This window comes from Somniosus microcephalus, chromosome 12, assembly GCF_052327205.1.
Source record: "Somniosus microcephalus isolate GS21.2 chromosome 12, FLI_Smic_1.0, whole genome shotgun sequence".
NCBI classification, from domain to species: Eukaryota; Metazoa; Chordata; class Chondrichthyes; order Squaliformes; family Somniosidae; genus Somniosus; species Somniosus microcephalus.
This window is the reverse complement of record NC_140998.1, coordinates 158,446,023-158,468,529: the sequence shown is the minus strand read 5'-3', so window position 1 is coordinate 158,468,529 and position 22,507 is coordinate 158,446,023. Positions and strand designations below refer to the sequence as shown.

At 45.0% G+C, this 22,507-nt stretch overlaps 1 protein-coding gene across 1 annotated transcript in view; it reads left to right on the top strand.

Annotated features, from left to right (window-relative positions):
• Positions 1-11,740: 11,740 nt before the first annotated feature.
• Positions 11,741-22,507, top strand: part of LOC147109623 (dynein regulatory complex subunit 7-like) — a 48,453-nt gene continuing 37,686 nt past the window's right edge. Inside the window, exon 1 of the mRNA XM_086002330.1 lies at positions 11,741-11,860. Within this exon, the coding sequence (XP_085858456.1) occupies positions 11,741-11,860 (120 nt within the window). The remainder of the gene's footprint in view (positions 11,861-22,507) is intronic.

Genomic DNA, 22,507 nt, shown 5'->3' with positions numbered 1-22,507 from the left:
CACCAGGAAGGCGTTACTCTGAGTTTAGTGCCGGGCAATTGATAATTAGTTCCCAGCGCCAATTTTTCAGTCCTGCTAGCGCCACCATTTTCGCCAACTGTTAACCCCCAGCCTCAGTGCCACCGGCAGTTTTTGTGGCGGCCACGAATTTCTAGGCCACAATTTACACAAATGCAAAAAAGGTGGAAAGGTGTTAACTATATAAAAAAAAACAAATGGATACAAAGTAAGTGATAAAAGGTGCAAAAAGGGCATATGAACAAAAACTTGCAAGAGATATCAAAACTGTTTATAAATAGCTGAAGAATTTTTCAAAATAAATTAATTAATAAATTAATTTTCAAAATAATAATGAGAGGAGAGTGGTAAGGGGGAATGTGGGCCCATTAAAGACAGATGCAGGTGAGAATTTAATGGATAATAAGGCAATGACAGACTTGTTAAATTAATACTTTGTTCTGTTTTCACAATCAAGGAAGACTGCAAAATACCAGTGGTACAAGGGAACCTATAAATAAGTAAAGGGAAGGACTATACTTGATGAAGGGTCCCCGACTCGAAATGTTGACTCTGTTTCTCTCTCCTCGATGCTGCCTGACCTCCTGAGTGTTTCCAGCATTTTCTGTTGTTATGTTTGAAGGAATATCCTTGATTTAATATAAGTTTAACATGGTAATGGAGAAAATAATGGGACTTAAGGTTCACAAATCTCCAAGACCTGATGGTTTCCACCCTATGGTATTAAAAGAATTGGTGGGAAAATTGCAGATGCATTCATAATAATGTTCCAAAGCTCATTAGATTCGGGAGTTGTGCCCATGGATTAGAAAATTGCAAATGTTACTGCATTATTTAAGACAAGTGGGAGGGAGATACCAGGAAACTAGAGACCTGTCAGTTTAAAGTCAGTTGTAGGGAAGTTACTAAAATCTATCATTAGGGACGAAGTGACTGAGCATTTGAACAAGTATGAGCTGATCAAAGAGAGTCAGCGTGGATTTGTGAAGGGCAGGTCATGTCTGACTAATCTAGTTGAATTTTTGAGGCGGTCACTAACAAGGTAGATGGGGAGTGTCTATGGATGTTGTCTATGTGAACTTCCAGAAGGCATTTGATAAGGTTGCACGAAAGAGATGATTACCAAAAATGAGAGTGCATAGAATTGGAAGTAATCTTAGGACATTGGTTGAAAATTGGTTGGGAGATAGGAAACAAGGAGTAAGGGTGAAGGTAATGTACTCTGTTTGGCGGGATGTGACAAGTGGTGTTCCCCAGGTATCCACACTGGGGCCTCAGCTTTTCACTATATATATCAATTACTTGGATAGAAACATAGAAGATAGGAGCAGGAGTAGGCCATTCGGCCCCTTGAGCCTGCTCCGCCATTCAATGCGATCATGATCATCCAAATTCAGTACCCTGTCCCTGCCTTCTCCCCATATCCCTTGATCCCCTTAGCCTTAAGAAATATATCTAACTCCTTCTTGAATATATTTAATGAATTGGCCTCAACTGCCTTCTGTGGTAGAGAATTCCACAGGTTCACCACTCTCTGGGTGAAGAAATTCCTCCTCATCTCAGTCCTAAATGGCTTACCCCTTATCCTTAGACTGTGACCCCTGGTTCTGGACTCCCCCGCCATCGGGAACATCCCTCCTGCCTCTAGTCTGTCTAGTCCTGTTCGAATTTTATAAGTTTCAATGAGATCCCCTCTCATTCTTCTAAATCTCGCGAATATAAGCCTAATCGACCCAATCTCTCATCATACGTCATTCCTGCCATTCCAGGTATCAGTCTGGTGAATCTTCGCTGCACTCCCTCCATGGCAAGAACATCCTTCCTCAGATAAGGTGACAAAAACTGCACACAATACTCAAGATGTGGTCTCACCAAGGCCCTGTACAACTGCAGCAAGACATCCTTGCTCTTGTACTCGAATCCTCTCAGTATGAAGGCCAACATACCATTTGCCTTCTTAACCGCCTGCTGCACCTGCATGCTTAGCTTCAGCAACTGGTGCACAAGGACACCCAGGTCTCGTTGCACTTCCCCTTTTCCCAAACTATTGCCGTTCAGATAATAATCTGTCATCCTGTTTTTGCCACCGAAGTGGATAACCTCGCACTTATCCACATTATACTGCATTTGCCATGCATCTGCCCAATCACCCAACCTGTCCAAATCATACTGGAGTTTCTCTGCATCCTCCTCACAGCACACACGCCCACCCAGCTTTGTGTTGTCTGCAAACTTGGAGATATTACATCTAGTTCCCTCATCTAGATCATTTATATATATTGTGAATAGCTGGAGTCCTAGCACCGATCCCTGCGGTACCCCACTAGTCACTGCCTGCCACTCAGAAAAAGACTTGTTTATTCCAACTCTTTCCTTCCTGTCTGCCAACCAGTTCTCTATCCAAGACAGTACCTTACCCCCAATCCCGTGGGCTTTAACTTTGCACGCTAATCTCTTATGCGGAACTTTATCGAAAGCCTTCTGAAAGTCCAAATACACCACATTCACTGGTTCTCCCTTATCTATTCTACCAGTTACATCCTCAAAAAATTCCAGTAGATTAGGCAAGCGTGATTTACCTTTTGTAAATCCATGTTGACTTTGTCCGATCCTGTCACTGTTTTCCAAGTGCCCTGCTATTACATCTTTTATAATGGACTCTAGCACTTTCCCCACTACCGATGTCAGACTTACCGGTCTATAATTCCCCGTTTTCTCTCTACCACCTTTTTTAAATACTGGGGTTACATTAGCTATCCTCCAATCCATGGGAACTGTCCCAGAGTCTATTGAATTTTGGAAGATGACCAGCAATGTATCTACTATTTCTAGGGCCACTTCCTTAAGTACCCTAGGATGTAGATTATCAGGCTCTGGGGATTTATCGGCCTTCAATCCCGTCAATTTCCCTAACACCATTTCCCTACAAATACTGATTTCATTCAATTCATCCCTCTCATCAGACCCTATGTTCCCCAACATCTCTGGGAGGTTATTTGTGTCCTCCTTTGTGAAGACAGAACCAAAGTATATATTTAATTGGTAAGCCATTTCTTTGTTCCCCATTATAAATTCTCCTGATTCTGACTGCAAGGGACCTACGCTTGACTTCACCAATCTTTTTCTCTTCACATATCTATAGAAGCTTTAACAGTCAGTTTTTATGTTCCCTGAAAGCTTACTCTCATATTCTATTTTCCCCCTCTTAATTAATCCCTTTGTCCTCCTTTGCTGAATCCTAAACTGCTCCCAATCCTCAGGTTTGCTGCTTTTTCTGGCCAAATTATATGTCCTCTTCTTGGATCTTATGCTATCCCTAATGTCCCTTGTTAGCCACGGTTAAGTCACCTTTTTTGTTTTATTTTTATGCCAAACAGGGATGAACAAATTCTGCAGTTCATCCATGCGGTCTTTGAATGTTTGCCATTGCCTATCCACCATCAACCCTTTAAGTTACGTTCCCCAATCCATCCTAGCCAACTCGTGCTTCATACCATCGTAGTTTCCTTTATTTAAATTCAGGACCCTAGTCTCTGAGTTAACTATTTCACTCTCCATTTTAATGAAGAATTCTATCATATTATGATTGCTCCTCCCCAAGGGGCCTCGCACAACAAGATTGCTAATTAATCCTTTCTCATTACATAATACAGTCTAAGATGGCCTGGACTATTGGTCCAGGAAACCATCCCATATACACTCTAGGAATTCCTCCTCCACAGTATTGCTACTAATTTGGTTAGCCCAATCTATATGTAGATTAAAGTCACCCATGATAACTGCTGTGCCCTTATTGCACGCATCTCTACTTTCCCATTTAATGCCATCCCCAACCTCAGCATTACTGTTTGGGGGGTCTGTATACAACTCCCACTAACGTTTTCTGCCCCTTGGTATTTCTCAGCTCTACCCATACAGATTCCACATCATCAGAGCTAATATCCTTCCTTACTATTGTGTTAATCTCCTCTTTAACCAGCAATGCTACCCCACCTCCTTTTCCTTTTTGCCCTTCCTTCCTGAATATTGAATACCCCTGGATGTTGAATTCCCAGCCTTGGTCACACTGGAGCCATGATTCCATAACCCCAATTATATCATATCTATTTACATCTATTTGCGCAGCTAATTCATCCACCTTATTACGAATGCTGCTCACATTAAGACACAAAGCCTTCAGGCTTGTTTTTTTAACACTCTCAGTCCTTTTAGAATTATTATTTACTGTGGCCCTGTTTGATTTACACCCTTGATTTCTCTGCCTTCCACTTTTGCTTTTCTCCTTCCTGTCTTTTGCTTCTAACCTTGTTTCCCTTTCCTTTGTCTCCCTGCACAGGTTCCCAACCCCCTGCCATTTTAGTTTAAACCCTCCCCAACAGCACTAGCGAACACTCCCCCTAGGGCATTGGACTCAGTCCTGCCCAGGTGCAAACCGTCCAGTTTCTCCTGGTCCCACCTCCCGCAGAACCGGTTCCAATGTCCCAGGAATTTGAATCCCTCCCCCTTGCACCATTTCTCTAGCCACGTATTCATCTGAAATATCCTTCTATTTCTACTCTGACTAGCACGTGGCACTGGTAGCAATCCTGAGATTACTACCTTTTGAGGTCCTATTTTTTAATTTACCTCCTAACCCCCTATACTCAGCTTTTAGGACCTCATCCCGTTTTTTACCTATATGCATCATGACAACTGGCTGTTCACCCTCCCCCTCCAGAATGCCCTGCAGCTGCTCCGGGACATCCTTGACCATTGCACCAGGGAGGCATCATACCGTCCTGGAGTCTTGTTTGCGGCCGCAGAAACGCCTATCTATTCCCCTTACAATAGAATCCCCTATCACAATAGCTCTTCTACTCTTTTTCCTCCTTTCCTGTGCAGCAGAACCACCCTTTGTGCCAGGAAGTTGGCTGCTGTTGTCTTCCCCTGATAAGCCATCTCCCCCAACAATATCCAAAGCGGTCTATCTGTTTGAGAGGGGGATGGCCACAGGGGACCCCTGCACTACCTCTCTTCCTGCCTGTGCAGCCTCTACCTGCAGTGTGACCAACTCCCTAAACGTGCTATCCACGACATCCTCAGCATCGTGAATGCTCCAGTATGTATCCATTCGCAGCTCCAGCGCTGCATTGCGGTCTGCCAGTAGCTGCAGCTGGATACACTTCCCAATGAAGGAACATAGAGAGATTGTGAATGGGCAAAAATGTGGCAGATGTAGTTCAACATGGGGACGTATGAAGTCATCCACTTTGGATCCATGAAAGACAAATCAGAATATTATCTAAATGGCGAGAGACCAGAAACTGTGGAGGAGCAAAGGGATTTGGGTCTCTAGGTACACAAATCACTAAAAGCTAGTGCATAGATACAAAATGTAATGAAAAAGGCCAATGGATTGTTGGCCTTTACCTCAAGAGGGTTTGAATACACAGGAGAGGAAGTTATGCTCTTGTTGTACAGAGCCTTGGTCAGACCCTATCTAGAGTATTGCATTTAGTTCTGAGCACCACACCTCAGGAAGAATATATTGGATGTAGAGGGGGGTACAGTGCAGATTTACAAAAATTATACCGGGGCTAAATGGGGTAAAATTAGAGGAAGTTGTATAAACGTGGTTTGTATTCCCTTGAGTTTAGAAGGTTGAGGGGGTGATCTGATCGGGGTGTTTCAAATGATAAAGGGACTCGATAGGGTAGATACAGAGAAACTATTTCTTCTGGTGGGGAAATCCAGAACAAGGGGGTGCAATCTTAAGATTAGAGCTAGACTTTTCAGGAATAAAATTAGGAAGCACTTTTCACACAAGGGGTAGTGGAAATATGGAATTCTCTTCCCCCAAAAGGCTGTGGATTCTGGGTGAATTGAAATTTTCAAGACTGAGGTCAAAGATTTTTACTACATAAGGGTATCAAGGGATATGGGTTAAAGGCGGCTTGATGGAGTTGAGATACAGATCAGCCATGAACTAATTAAATGGTGGAACAGGCTGGAGGGGCTGAATAGCCTACTCCTGTTCCAGGGAATGTCTGAAATCAGTAGGTCACTTATGGAGAATCACAGGTGCAGACCTACATTACCCTGCCCATTAGAGAGGCCAGAGAGATATTCTGAATACCCAGCAACGGGTAAAAGCTAATATTCAGGGACCTTAACCTGGATATTAACAGGGGTGGGTTACTTGGGGGGGCGGGGGGCGTGGAGTTTCATACGCATAACCCGGAAGTCCATCTTTCCCCGCACGTTGTGCTCCACAGCGCGCATCTTTTGTCCTTGACAAGTTCCCTGCCCGGAAGTCAGCATGATTGACAGGCTTGGCTTCCAGTCGGGCGGGGGAACTCTCTGGAGCAAGCCGCAGGAACAGGTAGGTCTGATCCATGGTCCTGGGGCGGGGGGGTCCGACCCCTGACCCCGGAGGTCTTTGTATGGGTGGTTGGGGGGAAGCACTCTTGCTCCTCCTGGCCCACAAGCAGTACTGTAAAGGCAGTTACCATCTCCCCAAAGTTGTCCTTGCCTCCCTTCAGCTGCCGGGGCATGGGAAATCCGGCCGGCCACTGTTAAACCTGCAAATCAGGTTAAATCAGAGGCTGCCAGCCTCATTAAAACATTTAAATTGCCAACCCGTCTCTTGGAAGCGGGTTGGCTGCCTTCACCTTATCCTGCCTCCATTAAACCCATAGGTGGGCAGGTTGGAGCTGGGTTGGGGTCTGGTTTCAGATTTTAAAAATGTTAGCATCTGAGCCAACCCCAACCTACCTGTTTTTGGGTGTTAAAATTCACCCCTTATGTCCAGTCTAGTTTCCATTGTACTTTAGAATAGCAGATGTGACTGTTTGTTATTTTCTACCTTTGTCAGAGTGATATCTAAACCTGTAACCACGAGAAAGAGCAATTGAGATGCTGACGTTAAAGAAATCCATCTACTATTTTTACTGTCCTGCAGGTTGACCCACAAGCGAAGCCATGTAAAAACGTGGTTCTGTATCAGACGATGATGGGACTGCTGAAGACACAGGCTGCGTCAATGCAAAGCATCAGAGAATCTGAGCATGAGGTAGTGTCTGAGTCACCAATGACTTTGTTAATTTGCAATGAACAAGACATAAGTTTATTATGCGTAATACCAGGAGCTTTCAGTTTGAGAAAGAGAAAACTTGAAATTACATGGACCGCCTTTCACGTCCTCAGGATATTCCAAAGCACTTCACAGCCAATGAAATATTTTTGAAGTGTAGTCACTTGTTGTTATGCAGGCAAACGCAGCACCAATTTGTGCACAGCAAGGTCCCACAAACAGCAAATATGATGAATGGACCGTTAATCTGTTTTGGTGGTATTGTTTGAGGGATAAATATTAGCCAGGACACCAGGGGAACAAACTGAAAAGGACTGGAATATTTTAGCTGGTCCATCAAGCCTCTCTTGTCCCACACGCTGCAACCTATTAACCCCATTGCAACCCCCCACCGCGCTCCTCACCCCCCCACCCCCCCCCCAAACCCTTGCAATCTCCTGGGACAGGCACAGAATGGGGGGAATAAAGGCCATTTTAGGAAAAAAGCTGTGATATTCCTCTCCAACCGCTGTAGGCAATCAATTAAGCGCAAGGAGATTGCGATGACTGGTGCCGCGATGACCGGTGCCAGTATTCCTGTCAACCTACCCACCTCTCTAATCCACCTGCAGGAACTCGTCTAGCTCCCTTTTGAACACTTGCAGTGAATCCACACTCACTGCATCTCCTGGTAACTTGAAGAGTTCGATCAGTCTCTGCATAAAGATGAACTTCCTGGAATCTAACCTATGAAATGAGCAGACAGGTCCTCGGTTTAAAATCTCACCTGAAAGACAGTACCTCTGACAATGCAGCACTCCCTCAGTACTGTGCTGAAGTGTCCACCTAAATGATCTGCTTAAATCTGTCATGGGGCTTTAACCCACAGCCTTCTGCTGTGGTTTGACCCCATTTAGAGTACTGCATTCAGCTCTGGGCACCGCACTTCAGGAAGGATATATTGGCCTTGGAGGGGATACAATGCAGATTTACCAGAATGATACCTGGGCTAAAAAGGTTAAATTATGAGGACAGGTTGCATAAACTAGGCTTGTATTCCCTTGAGTATAGAAGATTAAGGGGTGATCTAATTGAGGTGTTTAAAGGAGTTGATAGGGTAGATAGAGAAAACACTGTTTCCTCTGGTGTGGGAGTCCAGAACAAGGGGGCGTAACCTTAAAATTAGAGCTAAGCTGTTCAGGGGTGACATCAGGAAACACTTCCTCACCAAAAAGTTGTTGAGACTAGGTCAACTGAAAATTTCAAAACTGAGATTGATAGATTCTTGTTGGCAAGGGTATTAAGAACCAAGATTGAGTTAAGAGTCAGGTCAGCCATGATCTAATTGAATGGATCATGGAACAGGCTCAAGGGGCTAAATGGTCTACTCCTGCTCCTATGTTCCTTCTGACTTAAGTGAGAGCCTTACCAAGAATGGTTTTCTAACCAGCTACCCATTTATTCTCAAAGGCGTATTGTTGATTTATTTCTTCCAATTCCTACTCCCCACCCCCTGCTCTCTTGACGGTGCTGACCCTTGCTGGGATGTGATTCAGAGGTGCATCGACTTCCCAAGTAGCTGTTTCCTTATCTCCCCCAGTCTTGCCTTCTTCCTACAATCATCAGGCTGTTAAAACCCAAGCTTGGCATCATCTAGTCATTGCTCTCTGATTCCCCGCTATTACTTTTTACCGGTTTAATTAACGCAAGAGAAGATCTGGGGAAACCCAGAGAAATGGCGTAAACGATATTTGCACCATTTCTCCGGGGAGTTGGTGGCTCTTCTGCTGTGACGATCAGGAGAACCCCTTTCGGAGATTCAACCCCATGGTGTCCTGCAGCAGAGTCTTTGAGCCCTCTCTTTTGTTTCTCGATAAGTCTTTTGAAGAATTAGCAGCAGCAGAAACATGAACCGTAGTACCCTGTTAACCCCAGATGGGCTGTTTAGATCTGTGAAATGCACAGGAGAGCTTGCCTCACTTGTATTGACCTCAACAGTCATGAGCCCAGTCATCCAGACAAATTCTCTTTCCAACAGGGTCATCACCTTTGAGCATAAAGTGTCCCAACAAAACTTTTGACAAGCTAAGAAGACAGAGGATAAAAGAAACAAAATGGGAAAAACATTTTAAAAATGGCCTCAAAATGCTACCATGAATCTTCACATAGGGTTGCTAAATCTTCTACTTCCACCTGTGTAATATCGCTCATTTCCATCTCTGCCTCAGTCCATCAGCTGCTGAAATGTTCTATGGGAAATGGTTCCGTCTCTAGCAAACCTGGGCATCCACTATTGCATGAGCAGAATTCCCTCCAATTTAATATTGGGAAGACCGAAGCCATTGTCCTTGGTCCCCGCCACAAACTCTGTTCCCTAGCCACTGACTCCATCCCTCTCCGTGACTACTGTCTGAGGCTGAATCAGACTGTTCGCAACCTTAGAGTCCTACATTGCAACAGTGACTACACTTCAGAAGTACTTCATTGGCTGTAAAGCACTTTAGAATGTCCTGAGGTTGTGAAAGGCGCTATATAAATGCATGTCTCTCTTTTTCTATTTGGCCCTGAGCTAAGCTTCCGACCACATATCTTCTCCATCACTAAGACCACCTTCTTCCACCTCCGAAACATCGCCCGTCTCTACCCTTCTCTCAGCCCGATCGGCTGCTGAAACTCTGATCCATGCCTTTGTTACCTCCAGACTCGACTATTCCAATGTTCTCCTATCCGTCCTTCTACCCTCCGTAAACTTCAGCTCATTCAAAACACTGCTGCCCGAATCGTAACTTGTGCGAAATCCCGTTCACCCATCATCAATGTTCTCTGTCATTTTTGGGGGGCCGCGTGGCCCCTTTAGCAGGTATGCAAAATACCGCGCATGCGCGGTTTTTCCATTTAAAAGCCGACAAGCTGGCTACATGGGACCGTCCGAGAGCTGCACGGCCAGGGAACATTGCCCATCACACCGTGCTCGCTAACCTACGTTGGCTCCCGGTCCGACACTGCTTCAAATTTAAAAATTCTGATCCTTCTATTCAAATCCCTCCATTGCCTCGCCCCTTCCTATCTCTGTAATCTCCTCCAGCCTTACAACTCTATGCTCCTCCAATTCTGGCTTCTTGGGCATCCCTGATTTCCATCACTCCGCCATTGGCGGTGGTGCCTAAGTTCTGGTGTCAAATTTTGTTTGATAACAGTCCTGTAAAGCGCCTTGGGAGTTTTACTATGTTAAAGGCACTATATAAATGCAAGTTGTTTTGTTGATATTCCTGCAGGAGGGTTGGAAAATTGCTTGAAGGATATTGTATGTTATTCTGACCTTATTTCAATATTATAAATATAGAAACATAGAAAAATAGGAGCAGGAATAGGCCATTCGGCCCTTCGAGCCTGCTCCACCATTCAATATCATGGCTGATCCTCTATCTCAATACCATATTCCCGCTCTCTCCCCATACCCCTTGATGCCTTTTGTGTCGAGAAATCTATCTATCTCCTTCTTAAATATATTCAGTGAATTGGCCTTCACAGCCTTCTGTGGTAGAGAATTCCACAAGTTCACCACCCTCTGAGTGAAGACATTTCTCCTCATCTCAGTCCTAAATGTCCTCCCCCGTATCCTGAGACTGTGACCCCTCGTTCTAGACCCCCCAGCCAGGGGAAACATCCTCTTCACCTCCAGTCTGTCTAGCCCGGTCAGAATTTTATATGTTTCAATGTAAAATATGGTGCTAAATAGGCAGACGACCCTAGTGGACATCCTCCCCCTTTCTTGCATCAGTTAAACCCACTTCATGCCCATATATTGGGCACCATGGATCAGAAAATTTAGGCTTATCTGTTTCTTTGATCAGCTATCAGTGCAGCTCTGTACAGGGTTCTTGCAGTGGTGAAAGAAAGAAAGAAAGAACTTGCATCTATATAGCGCCTTTCATGACCTCAGGGCATCCCAAAGCACTTTACAACCAATGAAGTACTTTTTGAAGTGTAATCACTGTTGTAATGTAGGAAACGCGGCAGCCAATTTGCGCACAGCAAGATCCTACAAACAGCAATGAGATAATGACCAGATAATCTGTTTTAGTGATGTTGGTAGGAGGGATAATTATTGTCCAGGACACCGGAGATAATTCCCCTGCTCTTCTTCAAAATAGCGCCATGGGATTGTTTACACCCACCTGGGAGGGCAGATAAGTTTTGGTTTAACATCTCATCCAAAAGAAGGCGCCTCCAACAGTGCAGCACTCCCTCAGAACTGCATTGAAGTGTCAGCCAAGATTATGTGCTCAAGTCTCTGGAGTAGGACTTAAACCCACAACCTTCTGACTCAGGTGAGAGTGCGACCCACTGAGCCATGGCTGACGCCAATGTAGGGCACGATGAAAGTGCAATCTGCAAACTGGGTCATTTAGACACAAAAAAAGCACACAAAGTTCACGTCAAACATTGCGCTTGTAATATGATTTGTGCTGTATTTTTATCCAGGCAGGAACCAATTTACAATAAATGAGTTAAAGCCTTTGTAAAAATAGCACGCACAGAATTGCACTGAACCCATTAAGTGTTCAACGTGAACTTTGCCAATCGGAACTTCTACCCTGAAGTTATGTACTGAACAGGATCTAAACTTTAAAAGCATTCAGTTAACGGGTGATATTGTGATTTACTACTATGTTTAAGGTACGTGAATTTCTCAAGGACAGGGCAACAGAACGCAGGGCGAATGAGCTGAGCATCTCAGTGTACGACACACAAAGAAATGAGAAAGCTAAGGAACACCGGAGGCAGCAGGTGAGTGTGGAAAAATCTGCAAAGAATTGCAAGTCTGCTTAGCTCAGGAAATCCAAGCACACCCCAATATCATGAAATCTAGATGTCAGATGAGTAACGGTGCTGTTACTGGGCTTGTGAGTGTGAAAGGATCATATTAATGGGCCATATGGCCCATCGGGCCTGCTCTGCCATTCAATAAGATCATGACTGATCTTCGACCTCAATTCCACTTTCCTGCTCGATCCCCGTATCCCTTGATTTCCCTAGAGTCCAAAAATCTATCTATCTCAGCCTTGAATATACTCAACGATTCAGCATCCACAGCCCTTTGGGACAGAGAATTCCAAAGATTCACAACTCTGAGTGAAGAAATTCCTCCTCATCTCAGTCTTAAATGGCTGGCCCTTTATCCTGAGACTATGCCCCCTAGTTCTAGACGCTCCAGCCAGGGAAAACGGCATCTCAGCATCTGTTCCATTTCCTGCTTTTTTCCAGTTCTGATGAAAGGTCATCGACCTGAAACGTTAACTCTGTTTCTCTCTTCACAGATGCTGCCTGACCTGCTGAGTGTCTCCAGCATTTTCTGTTTTTATTTCAGATTTCCAGCATCTGCAGTATTTTCTTTTTGTATTAGTGTTTAATTCACTGCCACCTCTCTTCCAGGAATGCCCACCTTGAAGAAGTTCTCTTCTCTCCGATGGGATTTCCGTTTGTCTCTTTTACCTTGTTCACCTTCATTGCTTTCTATCTCCCTTCTCGTGTTTGATCAGGTATCTACCAAAACTCGCTTTCACAGCCACATATCTTTCCTCAGCAATTGTCTCCAGCTCCAGCTTACTCCACGTGGATTCCAACTGAAATTCCACCCTTCGTGTTTTGGATCCACTCAGGACTACAGATATCTCCAAGATATTCAGCGTTCCTCGAACCACTGCTCTCGCCGTATCCTGAGATCCACGCTGAATGCCATGCGATGCCACATTAACACTCTCGACCTCTCTTCAGCAGCACCGACTCACTCTATCTCAAAGCTGTCCTGGTCTGCAGTTCCATTTCATCTTTCGCCTCATCCAGCGCTTTAACAAAAAACTTTTTTTTCTTCCTTTCAGGTGTCAAGGATCGCAAGCTTCAACAACTCTTGGACACCAACGCCCCTCCGGAACCTTCTTCCCCTTCACTTTTCTCTGACCCCATCCCTTCTCCCAATCTCACCCCCTGCCGCATTTTCACTATCCCCTCTGATCTTCCCCTCTCTGACCCCGAATGATCAGTCCTTAGCAAAGGCCTGAACTTCATCCCCTTACGCCCCCACCTCAATGAATTTCGAGCTCGGCACGATGCTGAGCTCTTTTTCTGCCGCCTTCGTCTCTATGCCCACTTCTTTGGCCAGGAGTCTTCCCCCGCACAGCTGACCCTTTCTCCCGCTTTCAGAATTCTCGTTCTACCTGGACCCCTCCCTCTGGCCTCTTACCCTCTCTGGATCTTTTCATTGCAAACTGCCGGCGTGACATCAGCTGTCTCCATTACTCTGCTCCCCTCACTCCAACCTACCTCCCTCTGAACTTGCAGCACTCCATTCTATCAGCTCCAACCCCGACATTGTCATTAAACCTGCTGACAAGGGTGGTGCTGTTGTTGTTTGGCGAACCGACCTCTACCTAGCGGAAGCTGAACGCCAACTCTCCGACACCTCCTTCTACTTCCGCCTGGACCATAACCCTGTAGTGTCCATGTGTTGATAAAGACACTGAAGACAGGAGTTGGTTCATAGGTGTTTACTAAGCAAAGTCTGGGGGGGGTTCTAACGGATATACACAATATACAGGCTTATATAGTCCGAGTGGCAATTACCGGCATTACAGCACACCTGGGGCTCTTAAAGGCACATACACTACAAATCCTCCCCTTTTAGCTAATCAGTACATCATATTTTAAGTAATTATTAATTACATGTTATAAGAAAAATAATATACACATTGCTGTAGTTAATTAATTATAAGTCAGTCTCTCAGGAGGCTTCCTGACTCAGTCCGGATAATGCCTCGGGGGTGTAGTAGTTTCTGGTGGTGTAGTAGGTTCTTTTGGCAAGGCTGATTCGGCTTGAATGCCAGTGTCGGGTTCATCGAGTTCCAGTATCACCGGATCGGAGGTAGATATGGGTATCTCTACTTCATCGTTAGACGTATAGAGTTGTGGTGTAGGTTGTCCCTTTTCGGATGACTTTATGATTTGGTCAGAATGGCGCCTTATTATGCTTTCTCCGATGTCCACGGTATACATCAGTGGTCCTAGTCGTGTGCAGATAGTTCCAGGCTGCCATTTCTCGGTACGGTAGTCTCGGGCCAAAACTTGTTGACCTATCTGGAAGGTTCTAGTTGGCCTTTCATTCATGCCTTGAAACTGTTGGTTCTCCACGTCCCTTCTGATGTTGGGCTTGACCAAATCCAGCCGGCATCTTAGGTTTCTATTGAAAACATCATGGCGGGAGTTTGGTTGGTAACCATATGTGTTGCATTCCTGTATGCGAATAAGAAGTTATCCACCTTGTGCTGAAGTTTTATGTCTTCATTACCCATGGCCTTTATGGCCTTCTTGAAGGTCTGGACAAACCTTTCAGCCAATCCATTGGTGGCGGGATGGTATGGGGCGGACGTGTAGTGCTTAACCCCATTGTTTTTTAAGAACTTTCTGAATTCTTCGGACACAAATTGCGGTCCATTATCAGAACATATCTGTTCCGGCAGCCCATTCCTGGCAATTATGGTCCTTAATACTGTGATGGTTTTTTCCGTGGTGGTGGAGGACATCTTTATTACCTCCGGCCACTTGGAGTGTGCATCAACCGCGATTAAGAACATTGAGTCCATAAATGGACCAGCAAAGTCGATGTGCACCCTTTGCCAGGGAGATGAGGGCCACTCCCATGGATGTAGAGGGGCTTGTGGTGGAGCATTTTGGACCTTCTGGCATCCTAGGCAGCTCTTGGTCATTTCTTCGATGTCTCCATCGATACCTGGCCCCCATACAAACGCCCTAGCTAGGTTCTTCATTTTCACTCCACCCAGATGCCCCTCATGAAGCTCCTTTAGCACTTTATCCTGGAGTTTGGGTGGAATCACCACTTTGGATCCACACATCAAGATTCCTCGGCACACTGACAGCTGTTCTCTTCTTTGCGAGAATGCTGGCAACAGTGGTTCGCCATGTGCTGGCCATCCCTTCACTGTTAAATCGTAGACCCGTGAGAGAGTCGGGTCATTTCTCGTCTCCCTTTCAATGGCAGAATTTGTTACTGGTAGACATTCCACTATGGTAGAGTGGAACATCTCTACTGGGTCTACTGTAGGTGCCTCTTCTACCGTTGGCAACGGTAGGCATGATAAACCGTCAGCATTCCCATGCTGTTTTGATCCTTTGTATTCTATGTTGTATTGGTGTGCCCCTAGAAAAAGGGACCACCTCTGTAGCCTTTGCGCTGTCATAATGGGAACACCCTTTTTAGGATTGAATATGGAGATGAGGGGTTGATGGTCAGTCAACAAGGTAAATTTTTGTCCGTGTAGGTAATGGTTGAATTTCTTCACTCCCCATACCAGGCTGAGTGCTTCCCTGTCGATTTGGGCATAGTTACGCTCAGCTGAGTTTAATGAGCATGACGCAAAAGCTATCGGCCGTTCTGAGCCATCAGGGAATTTATGGGATAATACTGCTCCTATGCCGTAAGGGGATGCATCGCACGCCAGTCTGATTGGCAGTGATGGGTTGTAATGAGCCAAAACTTCTTCGGATGTGATTAAGTCTTTGCATTTATGGAAGGCACGTTTACAGTCTTCGCTCCATTTCCAAATCACTCCTGTTTGTAGAAGTTCATTAAGAGGGTGTAGAAGAGTTGATAAGTTCAGTAAAAATTTATGATAGTAATTTATTAATCCCAGGAACGACCTTAATTGTGAAACATTTTCAGGTGCTGGGGCTTTTATGACCGCTTCAATTTTTTCAGGTGACTTATGCAACCCTTCATTATTAATTATGTGGCCACAATATGATATCTGATTTTGGAAAAATTCGCACTTGGGGCGATTTGCTCGTAGGCCCCGTTCTTTCAGCCTAGTGAGCACCTGCTCCAAATTGGCAAGGTACTCATTGTCGTTTTCTCCTGTTACAAGGATGTCGTCTAGGTAGCATTGAGTCCCCGGAATCCCTTGCAGGACTTGCTCCATAGCTCTTTGCCAGATAGCTGGAGCTGATGCTACTCCAAAAACCAGTCGATTGTACTGGTACAGGCCTTTGTGTGTGTTTATCATGAGATACTTTTTAGAGGCCTCCTCAACCTCCATCTGTAGGTATGCCTGTGCCAAGTCAATTTTGGTGAAACGTTTCCCTCCGGATAGTGAGGCGAAAATATCTTCTATCCTCGGAAGAGGATACTGTACTGTGTGAAGGACCGGGTTTACAGTCACCTTGAAGTCTCCACAGATGCGAATTTTTCTCTGTTCTTCAGATTTATCATTATTCAATGCTTTTTTCATGACTGGAACGATGGGTGTTGCCCACTCGCTCCAATCTATTTTGGATAATACGCCTGCCTTTTCCAAATTCTCCAGCTCTGCCTCGACTGCTGGACGAATTGCGTATGGCACCGGTCTTGCCTTAAAAAATTTGGGAATTGCTGCATCTTCCACTTTTATTGAGGCGGTGATGCCTTTCAAGGTTCCTAGTTTCTCTTGAAACACTTCTTTGGCGTTGGCCAAGATGTCTTTTAATCGTTCAGGTATGATGTCATCATTGTTTTTTTTCTTACTGGTCACCATCAGTGCCTGAATGGAGTGCCAGTCTAAACGTATCTTTCTGATCCATTCACGTCCCAACAACGGTGGACCACCATCTTGTAGAATGTATAAATACAACTTTTGTATTTCTTTGCCGTTGTATACAACAGGCACCCTTATTTTTCCTTTGGGGTATACTTTCTGCCCAGTATATGTTTTTAAGATAATGGATGTGTCTTTTAGAGGTATATGCGAAAATAGCCTCTCGTGATCCCGTCGATTTATTACGGTTAGAGCTGATCCTGTATCTAGCTCCATTTTAACTGGGGACCCTGCTATCGTGAGGGTAACCCAAATGGTTTGGTAATCATCTTTGGCAAGTACATTATGTAATTTGAGACAGCTTAGTCTCTTGTTTTCGGAGTCGCTGTCGCTCTTCTGGTCTTTGGAGCTACTGTCCGTCATCATTTGTACCTTCCTGTACTTTCCTTTATTGATTTTTTTTTTTCTGTCTGTGGGTTTGTTTTGTCCAGATCGGCATACCCGTGCAATGTGTCCAATCTTTCCGCATTGCCTGCATGCTTTGTCCTTGAACCAGCAGTCCCTCTGGTTATGGGTGGATCTGCCGCAGCGATAACATCTTTCGAAACCCTGTGTCATTTCATGGGTGCCGAAGTCCTGTGTCTTTTGTTGTATCTCTGCAGCTCCTCTTGCTGCTGCTTCGTATGATACAGCCATACTGAAAGCTTTGTCCAATGTTAAATCTTTTTCAGAAAGCAGCCTTTTTTGTGTTCCTTCACTTAAGAGACCGCAAACGAATTTGTCTCGAAGATAATCTGATAGTCCTGCCCCGAATTGGCAGTACTTTGATAGCTTTTTTAATTCGGTGAGGTAATCAGCGTTACTTTCATTCTTGTGTTGATTTCTCTTGAAGAATTTGAATCGTTCCGCTATCAGCAGCGGTGTTGGGTTTAAGTGCTCCTGCAGTGTATCAACAATTTCTTTAAAATTCTTGTCCTTTGGTTTGGCTGGAGTGATTACATTTCGTAACAGCCCGTATGCCTTTGCGCCCATTAGGTTCAGCAGTACTGAAGCTTTTTTTTCATCTTCTATTCTATTTGCAGTGCAATATACCTCTACTCTTTCCATGTATGTGGTCCAATCCTCTATTTTGCTATCAAAAGCATCAATATTGCCAGACTTAGGCATTTCAGAAAAGGTATGGTGCTTCCCGCGCTTTTCTTTCTTTTCTGCAGCAAAGATATGGCGCTGCCCGCACTTTCCCGCCGCTGCTGCCGATGACAACGCTGTTTCCCGTGGTTTCCGTTTTTAAAATTTTTTTTAATTTACAGTTGGAGACTCGTTCCCGCCGGATTTTCTCTCCAGGTCTGAACGCTGACCTGCTTGCCGCGCCAGCCGTCTCCCGAGTGCTCCCTCCCTGTCCGTTATTGCTTGCCTCCGATTTCGCTGCCTGTCTCAGCTGTAGAGCTAGCCGCTGGAGCCCCAGCCTGACGCCCAGGAAGGATTAGCGCAGTACCTGCCACCAGCTTGGCCAGCTGGTGAAACCACAGCTTCTCTCACTTTCTTGAGTCTTCTGGACGCCCGAGGAATCGATGTCCTTGAGGTGCTGCCGAATTGCAGGTAAGTCCATTTCCACTTCGTCGCCACTGTAGTGTCCGTGTGTTGATAAAGACACTGAAGACAGGAGTTGGTTCACAGGTGTTTACTAAGCAAAGTCTGGGGGGGGGTTCTAATGGATATACACAATATACAGGCTTATATAGCCCGAGTGGCAATTACCGGCATTACAGCACACCTGGGGCTCTTAAAGGCACATACACTACAAACCCGACTACCGAACATCAAGCCACCGTTTCCAAGACTGTCACAGACCTCATCTCCTCTGGAGGTCTTCCCCCCCCCATGGCCGCCAACCTCATAGTTCCCCAACCCCGCACAGCCCGCTTCTACCTCCTTCCCAAGATCCACAAACAGGACTGCCTTGGTAGACCCATTGTTTCAGCCTGTTCTTGCCCCACGGAACTTATCTTTTCCTATCTCGACTCTATTTTTCTCCCCTTCTCCAGTCTCTTCCCACTTACATCCACGACTCTTCCAACGCCCTCTGCCACTTTAACAGTTTCCAGTTTCCTGGCCCCAACCGCCTCCTTTTCACTATGGACGTCCGATCCCTCTACACCTCCATCCCCCACCAGGATGGCCTGAGGGCGCTCCGCTTCTTCCTTGAACAGAGGCCCAACCAGTCCCCATCCACCACCACCCTCCTCCGCCTGGCTGAATTTGTTCTCACATTGAACAACTTCTCCTTTGACTCCAGTCACTTCCTCCAAATCAAAGGTGTTGCTGTGGAAACCCGCATGGGTCCTAGCTATGCCTGCCTTTTCGTGGGATATGTGGAACACTCTTTGTTCCAGTCCTACTCGGGTCCGCACCCTCACCTCTTTTTCCGTTATATTGATGACTGTTTTGGTGCCATTTCCTGCTCTCGCCCAGAACTAGATAATTTCATTCACTTTGCTCCCAATTTCCACCCTTCCCTCACCTTCACATGGTCCATCTCCAACTCTTCCCTTCCCTTCTTTGACTTCTCCGTCTCCATCTCTGGGGATAGGTTATTGACAAACATTCACTACAAGCTACCTGGACTACACTTCCTTCCACCCCGCCTCCTGTAAGGGCTCTATTCCATTCTCCCAGTTTCTCCATCTCCGCCGCATCTGCTCTGACGATGCCACCTTCCTTACCAGAGCTGCCGACATGTCTTCCTTTTTCCTATCCAAGGATTCCCCTCTACAGTGGTTGACACGGCCCTTAACATAAGAACATAAGAACATAAGAAGTAGGAGCAGGAGTAGGCCATACGGCCCCTCGGGCCTGCTCCGCCATTCAATAGGATCATGGCTGATCCGAATCTAGACTCACGTTCACTTCCCTGCCCTCTCCCCATAACCACTAATTCCCTTATCTGCTAGGAAACTGTTTATCTCCGTTTTAAATGTATTTAATGTTGCAGCTTCCACAGCTCTCTGGGGTAGCAAATTCCATAGATTTACTACCCTCTGAGTGAAGAAGTTTCTCCTCATCTCAGTTTTGAAAGGGCAGCCCCTTATTCTAAGATTATGCCCCCTTGTTCTAGTCTCACCCATCAGTGGAAACATCCTCACCGCATCCACCCGATCAAGCCCCCTCACAATCTTATATGTTTTGATAAGATCGCCTCTCATTCTTCTGAACTCCAATGAGTAGAGGCCCAACCTACTCAACCTCTCCTCATACGTCAACCCCCTCATCTCTGGAATCAACCGAGTGAACCTTCTCTGAACCGCCTCGAGAGCAAGTATATCTTTTCTTAAATATGGAAACCAAAACTGCATGCAGTATTCCAGGTGTGGCCTCACCAATACCCTGTATAACTGCAGCAAGACTTCCCTGTTTTTATACTCCATCCCCCTTGCAATAAAAGCCAAGATTCCTTGGCCTTCCTGATCACCTGCTACACCTGCATACTAACTTTTTGTGTTTCATGCACCAGGACCCCCAGATCCCTTTGTACTGTAGCACTTTGCAGTTTCTCTCCATTTAGATAATAACTTGCTCTTTGATTTTTTTCTGCCAAAGTGCATAACCTCACACTTTCCAATATTATATTCCATCTGCCAAATCTCTGCCCACTCACTTAGCCTGTCTATGTCCTTTTGCAGGTTTTTTATGTCCTCCTCACTCACTGCTTTCCCTCCCATCTTTGTATCGTCGGCAAACTTGGATATGTTGCACTCGGTCCCTTCCGCCAAATTGTTAATATAGATTGTAAAGAGTTGGGGTCCCAGCACTGACCCCTGCGGAACACCACTAGTTACTGATTGCCAGCCTGAGAATGAACCATTTATCCCAACTCTTTGTTTCCTGTTAGATAGCCAATCTTCCACCCATGCCAGTATATTACCCCCAATCCCGTGATTTTTTTATCTTGATCGGTAATCTTTTGTGTGGAACCTTGTCAAATGCCTTTTGGAAGTCCAAATACACTACATCCACTGGTTCCCCTTAATCCACCCTGTATGTTACGTCCTCAAAGAATTCGAGCAAATTTGTCAAACATGACTTCCCCTTCATAAAACCATGCTGACTCTGTCCTATTAAATTATGTTTATCCAAATGCTCTGTTACTGTTTCCTTAATAATGGACTGCAACATTTTGCCAACCACAGATGTTAGGCTAACTGGTCTTTAGTTTCCAGCTTTTTGTCTACTTCCCTTCTTAAATAAGGGTGTTACATTAGCAGTTTTCCAATCTGCCGGGACCTTTCCTGAGTCCAGGGAAATTTGGAAAATAATCACCAATGCATCCACAATCCCTACCGCCACTTCACTCAAGACCCTAAGATGTAGGCCATCAGGTCCGGGGGATTTATTCGCCTTAAGTCCCATTATTTTACCGAGTACCACCTCCTTAGTGATTTTAATCGTGTTTAGCACCTCCCCCCCCCCACCATTGCCCCCTGTTTGTCCAATGTTGGGATATTTTTAGTGTCCTCTACTGTAAAGAATGATACAAAATATTTGTTCAGCGTCTTTGCCATCTCCATGTCCCCCACCACTAGTTTCCCGGTCTCATCCTCTAAGGGACCATGTTCACTTTAGCCACCCTTTTCTTTTTATATAGCTGTAGAAACTCTTGCTATCTGTTTTTATATTTTTTGCTAGTTTACTTTCATAATCTATCTTCCCTTTCTTAATTAATCTTTTAGTTATTGTTTGCTGGCTTTTAAATGCTTCCCAATCATCTATCCTCCCACCAGATTTGGCTACTTTATATGCCCTTGTTTTCAGTCGGATACTATCCTTTATTACTTTACTAAGCCACGGATGGCTGTCTTTTCTTTTACTCCCCTTTTTCCTCAGTGGAATATATTTATCTTGAAAGATGTGAAATATCTCCTTGAATGTAGACCACTGCTCTTGTACCGTCTTTACACTTTAATCTGTTTTCCCAGTCCACTTTAGTCAATCCTACTCTCATACCTTCATAGTCTCCTTTATTTAAGCTCAGTACGCTGGTTTGAAATCCAACTCTCTCACCCTCAAACTGAATTTGGAATTCAACCATATTATGGTCACTCATTCCAAGGGGATCCTTTATTAGGACATTTTTTATTAATCCTGTCTCATTACACAGGACCAGATCTAAGATTGCCTGCCCCCTGGTTGGTTCAGTTACATACTGCTCAAGGAACCCGTCCCTAATACACTCTATGCACTCTTCCTCACGGCTGCCATGCCCAATTTGATTACTCCAGTCAATATGAAAGTTAAAATCCCCCATGATTATAGCTGTTCCCTTATTACAACCCCCAACTATTTCCTGATTTATACTCCAACCAACAGAGTTGCAACTGTTAGGAGGCCTATAGAGTATGCCCACTAGTGACTTTTTCCCCTTATTATTCCTTATCTCCACCCAAACTGTTTCACTATCCTGATCCTTTGACCAATATCATTTCTGACTATTGCAGTGATTCCATCCTTGATTAACATAGCAACCCCACCTCCCTTTCCTTCCTGTCTGTCCTTCCTAATTGTCAAATACCCTTGTATGTTTAGTTCCCAGTCATGATCATCTTGCAGCCATGTTTCCGTAATGGCCACCAGATCATACCCATATGTAGTTATTTGTACCGTCAACTCGTCTATTTTGTTACGAATGCTGCGTGCATTCAGATAAAAATCTTTCAAATATGTTTTCTGACAATTTATTCCTGCTTTTACCCCTTTTACTACTTTACCTTTATCATTATATACATTCTGTCCCTTCCTGACACGCTCTGGTTTTTAATTCCCCCACTGCTACCTTGCTCTATTGCCTTCTCCGCTGTCA